This window comes from Chlorocebus sabaeus, chromosome 7, assembly GCF_047675955.1.
Source record: "Chlorocebus sabaeus isolate Y175 chromosome 7, mChlSab1.0.hap1, whole genome shotgun sequence".
Taxonomy (NCBI): Eukaryota; Metazoa; Chordata; class Mammalia; order Primates; family Cercopithecidae; genus Chlorocebus; species Chlorocebus sabaeus.
This window is the reverse complement of record NC_132910.1, coordinates 63,813,036-63,827,091: the sequence shown is the minus strand read 5'-3', so window position 1 is coordinate 63,827,091 and position 14,056 is coordinate 63,813,036. Positions and strand designations below refer to the sequence as shown.

The following is a 14,056-nucleotide window of genomic DNA, read 5'->3' as shown; positions in this document are numbered from 1 at the left end:
AAGAAAAACCTAGTGTTTGTGTTGCAGGGTCTGCTGGCTCGCCCCGCTGTCATAAGTGACCCTGTACTAATGCCTTTCTCTGGGAGCACATGCGGTGACGACATCGGTGGCGGGTATGACCCGCCTGCTCGAGCCGCTCCGCAGCCACCTGCCGAGGGAAGGGATCCGGTGCAGACTGCACTCCATCCGCACGGTGGGCTCGGGTGGGACGCGCAGCGCCGCCCTTGGACTGGGCTGATGCTACAGCTGCCAGTGGCTCCGCTTAGGAGGCGTCCTTCCCGGTCGGTTTATTGGATTCAACCAGCGCCAGGCAGTCAGCCCCAGACCCAGCAGTGGCTTCCTCTGCCTCTCTGATCACTTACTTCCCCAAGCAGCTTACCTGAAGGGCCATGTCTAATTTAGTGATTTTACAGCCGTGATTTGCCTTATCTGGAACTAAACTGATTACTTCTCCTATTCTGTGGCACTCGGGAAGAAAAAGAAAAGAAAATGCTACTCAATTGGGAGCTCAGAGTCTTCACCAGAGAGAACACAAAGCTTAAAGGAATTTGCGCGGAGGAGACAAAGGATGTGGTGTAGTAAAAGGGAGAGAAAAACTAGTGGAAACAACAGCACACAACACACCGCCCCTGGGGAGAACTAGGGCCAGCCATAGAGCATATTATATAGGTGCCAAGTACCTGCCATTCCCTGACAAAGGCTGACATCTGTGAGAGTGATCTCAGGCTGACAGGCACAAGAAGCTAGGAAGCAAAGTCACACATTGGTGTATCATAGAAACTGAGGCTGTGAAACGACTGGGTGTAGGGGATTTTTATCTTGAAAGGAGGACAAATGACAGGTTACAAATAATTAAGACTTCCATAGTCCCCTCGTAAAAATGTATGTGCCTAGGTACAAGAACTCAGGAGAAAAGACTCTCCCAGGACCTTTTCCCATTACGTAATGAGCAACAGCAAAAAACGAGGAGTGTGCGTTTTATTTAGGAATCTTGTTTCTGTGAGGAATAGCAAAGTGCTAAAAATACTGAGAAAAATATTAACAGCATGTAAAAAGGACAGTACTTATGGAAGTGGAGGGAAATTTATTCAAATGCTAAACAGAAATCTAAAAAAAAAAAAAAAGAAGAAGAAGGTTGCCCCTCAAAAATTGGTTAAAGAAGAAATAAGAATTGCTTTAACTTTCTAGACTTTGTGATGGAAACTTCCCAAACAATGACTTATCTAATACTCTGAATGGCACAAACACTAAAATGAGCAAAAAGCCAAATTCTTAAACCCTGATAATGATGCAATCAGTTTTATCGAGATGAGAGAATTTATTTTACAAATGGCATGGGAATATATCATGAGGGATGTATTGGTGATCAAAAAAGTGAGGTTGGACTGGTGAGATGACATATTTATGGAAACCCTAGAAGTCTATGGAAACTGATGAGGCAAAAAATCCTAGTTTGAAAAAAAGTATGTGCCACCATTCAGAAATTGCTTCAATTTTTTAATAATTGAAATTTACGTGCACCAGCCAACTTGGATCCTTTGTTCTTCTTGAACTAAACTGTTTCTTGTAGCCTCATGTTTACTGAAGCCTAAAATTAGAACTGACAGCAATTCACTGCAACAAAGTGGGCTTCCTCCCCTGCCCGTCCGCCCGCAGCCCATGTCCCATTCATGCCCTAGAAATCCACTCATCTCTCAGTGGTCATCTGCCAAGAGAAGAAAAATAGGGCAGAGATGAGAATGTGTCGTTCAGGCAGGGGAGAGGAGAGTGAACCTGCTGGCTCACCCCTGGTGCCTCCCATCAGAACCTCACCTCTGCAGCGCTGGTCCTCGCTCTTGTCCTCTTCCGACACATCTGGCGCTTCCAACAAGAGCTGGTCCAGCACTTGCTTGCACTCTTGCAGTAGCGCGGCTACCGCTTTTTGATTATTCATGATGATTACGATGAATTGGGTGTCCCTGGGTCTAGGGTGATCAATTACCTAGGAGAAGACATTGATTCTCAATAAAGGAGCCCCTTGAAGGCCGAAGTACCTGGTGAACAAAAGAGAGGGAAAGATGATTAACTGAAGTATCATCAATTATCTGTAAGACTCAAGCAGGGAGGGATAATAGGGCAAATGCAGGAAAATACATGACAGCCCCCAAGGACTTCATTAGAGGAGTGTGTGAAATTACTTCAGGGCCTGGCTAGATGGGCAGCACCTCGAAGGCCTCAGAGTGCAGAAGCGAGAGGGGCCTGGTACAGACCCCGGTTATCTATCCACAGTGATGTCAGTGGAATCACATGGGCCAAATGAAATGAATATACTGCATGATTAATTTATCTTCTGCATACTTCACATCAGTGCCTCTGGAGCTCAGTGGCACCACACTCTCTGCTCTCTAAAAGTCCACAGGAAGCATCTGGCTAACAGTTTTAATATCAGGCACTAGTACACAGTAATAACCCACTGCTGATTTCCCCTGTGCAGTATTCTTCATAATATTTAGCATGATATAATTTGGACCAAGATAGGCAATGACAAATGCCAAATTTAAAGCTCTTCACTGCCAAGAACATTACCAAGTAAAATAGAGGACTGATATCCCAGAAAACCCAATTTCCTAAATCTATCAAATGGATGGATCTGTCATATGGATCTACTTATATTGTCATTTAACCTATATACAGTTGAGAGATTTCTTATGTAAATATTAGTGTGATTAATGAGCTACTGCTGTCAAGGTAATTTCAAGAATGAAGTAACTTACTAACAGACAAAAACAATGCCTGAAAAATACATAGAAACACATTATTCAATTAACAAATCTTTTTGTCTATCTTTCTTTTGTTAAAGTATTATATTGTAAACAAAAGACAGGAAGTTATTCTCTCTTAGACATTGCCAGAATAGATATTGGAGCTGCTGTCAGGTTTAGACACTTCTGGAGGGCATGTAGAATTTTATTACCAAAAGTAAGAGAGTCTGAAAGGGAAGAAAGTAACAGACATACGGATGGCTCTAGTTATTCTGTCTCTGAGCTTATGCATGTGATGAAGTAATCACTGAAAATATTAAAGCAGTGAATTATTGTGTTGGTGTTGGGATTAAATGTGCTCTACTAGCCAATGGTTTCTTAACTAACTTTCAGAAGTTGGCTTTGAATTTGAAATCGCAAGAAAGCCTTTTTCTCTCTCTGATTTTCTATTCTATGACTTAACAGGAGCAGAAAATGAAAGCTGAGCTAACTGTGTAATCTAAATTTTGTGTTTTTCATACTGACTTGGCAGGTATACTTCGTTGTCTTGATATACTTTGTGTTTAAACACACACACACACACACACACACACACTACACACATACGTTACAGAGCTAGAACTGCCGAAACAAAACTTGAGGTTATTACAGCCTTGTTTCTTTTAAAATCCTAATGTATTTGTCGATGAAGAACACAAGCAGAGTGCTCAAATACAAAATTTGTGTTACTTGAAAGGGCATTCACTTCAAGTGAGATACTGAAGAATTAGTCACTAAGAGCAAGTCTAACCATTGGTGTCTCTGTGTCACTTTTTGGTAATTCTTGGAATGTTTCAAACTTTTTCATTATTATTATATCTGTTATGGTGATCTGTGATCAATGATCTTTGATGTTACTATTGTAATTATTTTGGGTCACTACAAACTGTCTGGGAGCCAGCAAAGTTAATCCGTGAATGTTGTATGTCTTCTGACTGCTCCACTGACCACTCATTGCTCCATCTCTTTCCCTCTCCTCAGGCCTCCCTATTCCCTGAGACACAGAAATATTTAAATTAGATCACTTAATAACCCTACAGCAGCCTCTATGTGTTCAAGTGAAAGGAAGAGTCACACATCTCACACTTAAAATCAAAAGCTAGTAATGTTAAACTGAGAGAGAAAGGCGCATTGAAAGTCAAGATAGGCCAAAAGATAGGCCTCTTGTGACAAATAGCCAAGTTGTGAATGCAAAAAAAAAAAAATTTCATGAAGAAAAGGAAAAGTGCTGCTCCAGAGAACACATTAACAGGAATTCAGGAGAAACTGAGTCCAACCCTCATAGATAACTTTGGGGTGTTCAAGACTTCAGTGATGGAAATAGCTGCAGATGTGGTGGAACTAGCAAGAGAACTAGAATTAGCAAAGCCTAAGATATGACTAAATTGCTGAAATCTCATGATAAAACTTGAATGAATGGGACGTTGCTTCTTATATATGGGCAAAGAAGGTGGTTTCTTAAGATGAAATCTACTCCTGGCAAAGATGCTGTGAACATTGTTGAAATGGCAACAAGGCATGTAGAATATTACATAAACTTAGTTGGTAAAGCAGCAGCAGGATTTGAGAGGATCGACTGCAATTTTGAAAGGTGTTCTACCATGGTTGAATGCTATCAGACAGCATCACATGCTACAGAAAAATCTTTAGGAAAAGGATGACTCAATCCATGTAGCAAACTTCATTGTTGTCTTAATTTAAGAAATGGCCACAGTCACTCTAGCCTTCAGCAACCGTCACACTGATCAGTCAGCAGCCATCAGCATCGAGGCAAAACCCTCTACCAGCAGAATGATTAGGACTTGCTAAAGACTCAGATGATCATTAGCATTTTTTAGCAATAAAGTATTTCTTAATTAAGTTGGGTACTTTTTTAGACATAATTTGATTGTACACTTACTAGACTATAGTACAGTATAAATATAACTTTCATTAATATTATGCACTGAGAAACAAAAACATTCATGTAACTCATTTTTTTTTTAAATTTAAAGATTTTTTTTTGGAATGGGTCTCACTATGTTGTCCAAGTCAGACTCAAACTCCTAGGCTCAAGTGATACTCCCGCCTCAGCCTCCCAAGTAGGATTACAGGTACGCACCACTGCACCTGGCTTTGTGTGACTCACTTTATTGTGGTACTTGCTTCTGTGTAGAGGGTTGGAACTAAATCCACAATATCTTCGAGGTATACTTGTACAAATTTAATCTCTTTTCTGTTTAGGATACTTCAAAAAAGTATTTCTGCATGGATTGGTTGCTGAACTGAAAGGTTTCCAATGTCTCTTTTAACTCAAATGTCTATAAGTCACAATGTTTTATGCCACAAGCTGGCGATTGGCCTGCCTACTTAGGAAAAGAACTAAGCAGGAAAGGCTGCTCAGAATTTTATCCTCATACTGCTATTGCGAAGAGTACATGAGCATATGTTCATTCCTTCTGAGTACTGCAGTGAGCTAATTAAAGAGCTAATTAGTGGACTACAGTGAACAAGAGGCCCTGAAGCAATGATATCCCATTCCCATCATTCCTTGAGAGAGGGAGATATTGGCTAAAATGGGAGGTTAGCACTGAGATTAAAATATACATTTGGTGGTTTAGAAGGCTAAGAACAAATTTTGCTTGGAGTGAGCGGCAGGTAAGTCAGAGACTCATTTTTCTTCAAGTCCAAAATTAAAGCAAGAAGGGCGTTCTCTTTCCCAGCATTCTTTTGTAGAACTTCATCTAGAAAGAGAGGTGTAACAAAGAAATAGGAAGAGCTCATACACAAAGAAATAAAACTGTATTATAACATAATTTTAGTAGCACATCATGCTTTTGTCTAAAGGCTTATGTTTTCTTAGTGCTGTATCATTCTCTTAAGGTAGAAAGTAGTCTTTTGTTGAACTCATAGAAGCAGAGAGTAGGGTGGTGGTTACCAGAGACTGTGGGATGGGGAAATTAGGGAGATGTTGGTCAAAGGATACAAAATTTCAGTTAGACAGGAGGAAAAAGTTCAAGAGATCTATGGGATGTCATGGTGATGATAGTTAAAAACAATATATTATATAAGAGAGTAGATTTTAAGTGTTCTCACCACAAATAATGGTATATGAGATAATGTTAATTAGTTTGATTTAACCATTCTACAACGTATGACCATAAATGTATATAAGTTAATCTGTCAATTAAAATAAAATTAAAAAAGAAAGTAGGCCAGGCGCGGTGGCTCATGCCTGTAATGACAGCACTTTGGGAGGCCAGGGCGGGCAGATCACGAGGTCAGGAGCTAGATACCATCCTGGCTACAGTGAAACCCAGTCTCTACTAAAAATACAAAAAATTAGCCAGCTGTGGTGGCTTGCACCTGTAGTCCCAGCTACTTGGGAGGCTGAGGCAGGAGAATGACGTGAACCTGGGAGATGCAGCTTGCAGTGAGCCAAGATCGTGCCACTGCACTCCAGCCTGGGCGACAGAGCAAGACTCTGTCCCCCCAAAAAAAAAACAACAAAAAAACAGAAAGTAGTCTTCTTTACACTGACAAATTAAAGTAAATTTTAATTCCTCTGTTTCTGTAAATGACTTAAGTGAAAACAGCATATAGTAATGAAAAGAGGACCTAGAAATAGGAAACTAATGCTTACAAGAGTGTTCAACAGATATTTGTTGATTAATTCCACTTTATACTCTGTCATTAACTATTTGTAAGACTTCTGGATCCACTTTTGAGATTGACTTTTCTCATCTGTATTTTTGAGGGAGTTGGTTGGAACAATTGCTAAGCTGCTTCTAGCTCATAAATTACATACTCAGCAGCAGTCTAAATAGACTATGTTGTTTATTGCCAAAGAATATTTGATATTTGTTTATTAAGAAATTCGCTAGCTCTTTTGAGAACCCTTACATATCGTTTTTATGTATGTATATTTTTGTGTGGTTAGAAATATTGGCTTGAATTTTAGAAGCTGATTACTAAATTACTTATTTGATTTGGTTTCTTCACTTGCAACACCAATTCCTGATGTACAAGATCATAAATCTCTTCCTTTTGTCTAAGTGATGTGAAAGAGAGATAGGGCATGCAGTTATATGAAGGCAAACAACAGGACTTGACCTAGTCACTTGAGTAAAGCTAGGGCAGATCAAGGGAGGCTTCTTTGAGAATGTGATGCCTGAATTAAGCTTTGAAAGAGTGATAGGGCTTAATGAAGTTAAAATGATGGGGAACGTAGAAGGAACTAGAGAGGGAATGAAAGATGGACAGGTTGGCTGAACTAGAGATAAAAGGAGAAAGTTGATATGAGGTGAGACTGGAGAGGTAAATAGGGGCTGTGCGGGCCTATGTGTGCCTGGTAAAAAATTGTACCTTTACCCTAAGAGTGCTAGGAAACTCTTAGGGTAGCAGGAGGACCCTGGCCAGATTTGCGTTTGGAAAAAATCCCTTTGTTTTAGCTGTAGTGTGTAGTTTGGGGTGGGGGTTTGCAGGCAGGTAACTGCAGGCAGATTAGTTAGGTATTATTGCAAAAATTCATGTGAAAAGTATCAGGACTTTAGACTACAGCGATAGTATTACAGATGTAGAAAACTGGACAGAATTGAGAGCTGTTTGGGGAATAAATGCAATATTGGCATGGGATGGATATGAATGTTATTAAGAATAAGTACCAGTTTCTCCTTCACCATAGCCCAAAACTGAATGGACAGTGTTACCATGTTTTGAGACAAGGAGCGTAGAAGAGATCTTCTAGGAAAAGACATACATACATCTCCTATTCTGTATTTCTACCTATAAAGATAAGTTAGATAAATCATATCATCCACATAAAAAAATCATATTTTAGCCAAGACAACATTTCTAAAAAGGAAGAAGAGATCTCCAAGGTAATTCATGTTTAGTACTTGCAATTCCCCAGAAATGTACTGAAGATATTCTTTACACTTTTTGAAAGTCGCAGCATTTTCCCTTTTCTCTGTAGAATTCAGAGGAGACAATAGGAAGAAAATACTGTAACATGAGAAACGCTTTGGAATCCAACCATCTGTCCAGACTTGTATGGTTCATTGTTAGGCATAACAGAGGCTGGAGCCTAGGAACTTTCCTTCAGGCAACAGTCCTGCTGGAAATTTTGGTCAACTTCATTTATAAAGGAATCATTTTCAATCTCAACACATACCAGTTTTTCCTCCCCTGAACTGTGGCATTCTGTGAGCTGTATATTGTTTTAACATTTAAATAATGAGAGTTTCCCAATATGTTTGGTAATCAATGAATTACTTTTTCTCTCTTAAAATCCCTCCCCTGTACTTTTTTTTCTTAAAAATCAAATAGAAAGGGTCCAGGAAACACAATCAGACATACAAACAGATACTTTTGGAATAAATATCCAACAAAGTTAGAATGATACACCTTAAGGCACATGTGCACACTCACAGCTAAGTGGTCATGTGTTTATACATTCTGTGTGTGATATTGATATATAAATTCTTCAGTTCTATTGGTAACTTAGAATTTAGTTGAGTGGCTGAGTTATGGGATAATTGACAAATGAGCTATTATAAAAAGTAACCAAACCAGTGGATTATTCAAAGCCCCATCTCTTTTAGCATCTGTGTTTGAATCTTTTTCACCGGACAATTAGTACGCCATTAGGGAATATGTTGAGGAAAATGACTTAAAAGATATTCCATTGTCTACTTGTTGCCACTGGTATTATAACCCACTAGCCAACTAGTCAGAATCCCCAAGCTAGAAGATGTGGAGAAGAGTAAAGAAATATTAGCGATGATTTTTACTGTCAAGGAATTTACAATATAATTAGAAGGATAAGATGCAAATATATTAAAAAGTAAACTAGATAAATATACAGGGTATATAATACACAATTGTACTCTGCAAGCTCAATTTAATTAACTGTGTTGGAATTTAATTAATCCTTGGTTAGATTCATAAGCAAGCCCACAGAGCTTATTTAATTCATATGTACATGAATAATTATTCTAAAACAACTTTTGTTTTCTTTTCTTTTTGAGATCGAGCCTCGCTCTGTCACCCAGGCTGGAGTGGAGTGGTGTGATCTGGGCTCACTGCAACCCTCTGCCTCCTGGGTTCAAGCGGTTCTTGTGCCTCAGCCTCTGAGTAGCTGGGATTAGAGGCATGTACCACCACACCCAGCTAATCTAAAATGACTTTTTAGTTTACAATCATTTCTCATATTGCTTCTATGAGAAAAGGTATTCTGGTCTCTAATGTACACAAGAATACATTTCTCTAATCAGGGACCAAGCAATGACAATCCAGGCATTCCCACCATTTTACTCTTCTCTGAGCACGGACAGACATAAACTCTCACCATATTGCCTCTTGCACTGATTGGCAGTAGAAGTGGGGAAACAAATGGAGAAAGAGACAGCCGACTGGAGAGTAAGGCAAATGTGGGAATCAGAGAGACATTATTGGGTAATAGGCATTTGTCAGTATTTTAAAACTGCATTAAAAGGGAGAAGAAGGCAACTTCTAAGTCACCAAAAACATAAAAAGTAGACTTCTATTTCTAGCAGTGAGCAAGACTAACACTCCCACTGAAAACAATTAAAAATGCTGCAAAAACATTTTAAATCTCGAAAATATGTCAATAAAATGGCAAGAGAGGAAGCAGTACTAAGAAAACAAAAAACGAGTAAAAGTTGGAACCTAAAAAGTTAACTACAATACAGAAACTAGCCATTGCCTTGATTGTATTTGCCAAACTGTGAACTTAAAACTGGTTTTCTCTGTCTTGTAAGGTAAGAGGGGAGAAAATGAAACCAAAGGCCTTAACTGAGGTAGGAATTTAAGTGAAGACTGCACACCTCCTGCATAAAACTGAGATTCTAAAAGGTTGCACCTTCAGTGTAAGAGTGAACTAAAAAATAAATCCTCATCCTCTCCCCTCACCTCCCAGGAAAATTGTCTGCGGCAAAACATGCTGCTTCATGAAGGGGAATAAAAATGTTTCCCTTGAGAATTTGAAGCCACAAAGTCCATAAAACCTCTAGCTAATGATTAATTTAAAATAAATTATTTAAAATGATTAGGTTAGTAGTGTTCCCAGTCAACTGGTGTGACTAAATATAATCCTTTCTTAAAAAAATTAACCTCAATCCAAGCTTCAAAGAATTCCCACCTATAAAATACTAAGACGCATGAGCTCCTGATCAAATCTCACAAAATACACTCACAAAATACATAAGGCAAAAAGAAATCATGAATTAAAGTAGAAACAACAGATACTAAAATCAGACCCACAAAGACTTTACACAATGGAATTAACAGATATAGACTATAAAATATATATTTAATATGTTTAAGGAACTGAATTAATGTATTGAAAATATTAATAAACAGCACAAGCTATGGAGAAAGCATAAGCAGATTGACTAAGAATAATAATTTCTAGAAATAAAAATATAATAATAAAAATTTCAAATTCAATGAATGCATAGATTCAATAAAAATATTTGCTCTAGGTTGGGATCAGTGGCTCATGGCTGTAATCCCAGTACTTTGGGAGGTAGAGGTGGGTGGATCACTTGAGGTCAGGAGTTCAAGAGCAGCCTGGCCAACATGGCAAGACCCTGTCTCTACTACAAATACAAAAATTAACCAGGCGTGGTGGTGCACGTGGTGGTGCAATGAATTATAGGTGGCCAACTACTCGGGAGGCTGAGACAGGAGAATCACTTGAACCCAGGAGCTGGAGGTTGGAGTGAGCCAAGATCATGCCATTGCACTCCAGCCTGGGCAACAGAGCGAGACTGTGTCTCCAAGAGAAAAAAAATAATTAGCTCTAGCTGAAGATATAATTTTTGAACTGGAAAATAAATCAGAATATGTCACTTAGAATTCAACAGAAAAAAGGCAGAGAAATAGAACATATGAAGAGAGGCTAAAAAACAGGAAATAATTGGTAGAAAAGTTTTAACATAAGTCCAATCAGAGTCTTAGATGGGAAGAAGAGGGAGTAGCAGTAGAACCAATTGGAGAGATAATTGTGATTGCAAATTTTTCGAACAGGAGACCATTCTCCACAGGAGAATAGTTCTGGGACCCTCCTCAGGTACCACTTTCAAAGAATGTTCAAGTCTCTTATATAAAATGGTGTAGTAGTTACACATTCTCCCCTATATTTTAAATCACCTCTGGATTACTTAAAATACCTAATGTAAATAGTTGTTATGCTGTATTTTAAATTTGTATTATTTTTTGATTTTAAAAAATTTTTTTAACATTAAAAAAACCTTTTATTATAATTATGTGTAAGACAGAAACTAGTAAAAAATACAGATGAAAAGGAAAACTGAAATTCTCCTTGATCCCAACACTAGAAATAACCAGTTAATATTCTGATGTATAGTCTACTGTTCTTTTTTATATGCATAAACATGTTTTTCAAATTACAGTTAGGATCAATGGTATATACACTGTTTCATAATCTACTTTTTATTTACTTATTTATTTTATTTGAATAGGTTTTTGGGGAATAGGATTGTGTTTGGCTACATGAATAAGTTCTTTAGTGGTGATTTCTGAGATTTAGGTGTATCCCATCACCAGAGCAGTGTACACTGTACCCAATGTGTAGTCTTTCATTCCTCACCCACCTCCCACCCTTTCCCCTGAGTCCTCAAAGTCCATTGTATCATTCTTATGCCTTTGTGTCTCCATAACTTAGCATCCACTTATTAGTGAGAATATACGATGTTTGGTTTTTCATTCCTGAGTTACTTCACTTAGAATAATGGTCTTCAATTACATCCGGATTGCTGCAAATGCCATTATTTCATTTCTTTTTATGGCTGAATATTAGTCCATGGTGTATATATATCACAATTTCTTTATCCACTCATTGATTGATGGGCATTTGGACTGGTGCCATATTTTTGCATTTGTGAATTGTGCTGCTATAAACATGCATGTGCAAGTATCTTTTTCATATAATGACTTCTTTTTCTCTGGGTAGATACCCAGGAGTGGGATTGCTGGATCAAATGGTAGTTCTACTTTTAGTTCTTTAAGGGATCTACACACAATTTTCCATAGTAGTTGTACTAGTTTACATTCCACCAACAGTGTAAAAGTATTCCCTTTCCACTACATCCACGCCAACATTTTTTGATTATGTCCATTCTTGCAGGAGTAAGGCAGTATCACATAATGACTAAGATTTGCATTTTCCTGATCATTAATGATGTTAAGCATTTTTTTTTCATATGTTTGTTGGCCATTTGTATATCTTTTTTTGAAAACTGTCTATTCATGTCCTTAGTCCACTTTTTGATGGAATTGCTTGCTTTTTTGAGAAGATTTTCAAGAAAGTTCCATGCAATGATGAATAGAATGTATATTCTGGGGTTGTTGGGTAGAACAATAACAATGTTCTGTAAATATCTGTGAAGTCCATTTATTGTATAGTTTAAATCCATTGTTGTCTTGTTGACTTTTTGTCTTGATGACCTGTCTAGTGCTGTCAGTGGAGTACTGAGGTCCCCCACTATTATTGTGTTGCTGTCTATCTCATTTCTTAGGTCTAGTAGTAATTGTTTGATAAATGTGGGAGCTCTAGTGTGAGATGCATATATATTTAGGATTGTGATATTTTCCTGTTGGACTAGTCCTTTTATCATTATACAATATTCCTCTTTTTCTTTTTTAACTGCTGTTGTTTTAAAGTTTGTTTTGTCTAATACAAGAATAGCTATTCCTGCTCACTTTTGGTGTCCATTTGCATGGAATATCTTTTTCTGCCCCTTTACCTTAAGTTTATGTGAGTCCTTATGTGGTTGGCGAGTTATTATCCATTCTGCTATTCTGTGTCTTTTAAGTGGAGCATTTAGGCTATTTATATTCATCATTAGTATTGAGATGTAAGGTACTATTCTATACATCATGCTATTTGTTATCTGAATACCTTACTGTTTTTCCATTATGTTATGGTTTTATACGTCCTGTGAGATTTATTATTTAAGGAGATCCTATTTTGGTGTATTTCAATCATTTCTTTCAAGATTTAGAGCTCCTTTTAGCAGTTCTTACAGTGCTGGCTTGGTAGTGGCAAATTCTCTCAGCATTTGTTTGTCTGAAAAAGACTGTATCTTTCCTTCATTTATGAAGCTTAATTTTGCTGGATACAAAATTTTGTCTGCAATTGTTTTGTTTAAGGAGGCTAAAGATAGGACTCTAATCCCTTCTAGCTTGTAGGGTTTCTGCTGAGAAATCTGCTGTCAATCTGATAAGTTTTCCTTAAAAGATTACCTGATGCTTTTGTTTCATAGCTCTTAAGATTCTTTCCTTCATCTTGGCTTTAGATAACCTGATGACTGTGTGCCTAGGTGATGATCTTTTTGCAATAAATTTGCCAGGTGTTCCAGGTGTTTGAGCTTCTTGTATTTGAATATCTAGATCTCTAGCAAGACCAGGGAATTTTCCTTGATTATTCCCTTAAATATGTTTTCCAAACTTTTAGATTTCTCTTCTTCCTTGGGAACACCAATTATTTGTAGGTTTAGTCCTTTAACATAATCCCAGACTTCTTGGAGGCTCTGTTCATTTTTTTTTTTAAATTCTTCTTTCTTTGTCTGTCAGATTGGTTTAATTTGAAAGCCTTGTCTTTAAGCTCTGAAGTTCTTTCTTCTACTAGTTTGATTCTGTTGCTGAGACTTTCCAGTGCATTTTACATTGTTCTAAGTGTGTCCTTGATTTCCAGAAATTGTGGTTGTTTTTTATTTATGCTATTTCACTGGAGATTTTTCCATTAATATCTTGTATCTTTTTTTTTATTTCCTTACTTCACCTTTCTCTGGTGTCTCCTTGATTGGCTTACTAATCAACCTTCTGAATTCTTTTTCTGGCAATTCAGAGATTTTGTCTTGGTTTGGATTCATTGCTGGTGAGCTAGTGTGATCTTTTGGGGGCGGTAAAAAACCTCGTTTTGTCATATTACCAGAATTGCTTGTCTGGTTCCTTCTCATTTGGTTAGACTATCCCAGAGGGAAGATCTAGGACTCAGATCTGCTGTTCAGGTTCTTTTGTCTAATGGGTGCTCCCTTGATGTGAGGCTCTCCCCCTTCCCCTAGGAATGCGGCTTCCTGAGAGCCAGGCTGCAGTGATTGTTATTGCTCTTCTTGATTTAGCCACCCAGCAGAGCTACTGGGCTCCAGGTTGGTACTGGGGAGTGTCCGCAAGGAGTCCTGTGATGTGATCCATCTTCAGGCTTCTCAGCCATGGATACCAGCACCTACTCCAGAAGTAGCAGCGGAATG

The 14,056-nt window shown here is 38.0% G+C and overlaps 1 protein-coding gene across 11 annotated transcripts in view; it reads right to left on the bottom strand.

Annotated features, from left to right (window-relative positions):
* ALPK1 (alpha kinase 1) overlaps positions 1-14,056 on the bottom strand; it is a 140,474-nt gene that overhangs the window by 68,403 nt on the left and 58,015 nt on the right. For 7 of the 11 annotated variants that reach the window (XM_037990986.2, XM_037990999.2, XM_037991007.2 and 4 more), the window contains one exon: positions 1,813-1,981. In XM_037990986.2, coding sequence (XP_037846914.2) covers positions 1,813-1,981 — 169 coding nt within the window. Of the gene's footprint in view, positions 1-1,812; positions 2,034-14,056 lie in introns of all 11 variants that reach the window. The other 4 variants (XM_037991040.2, XM_073017547.1, XM_007999558.3 and 1 more) reach the window with 1 other exon arrangement.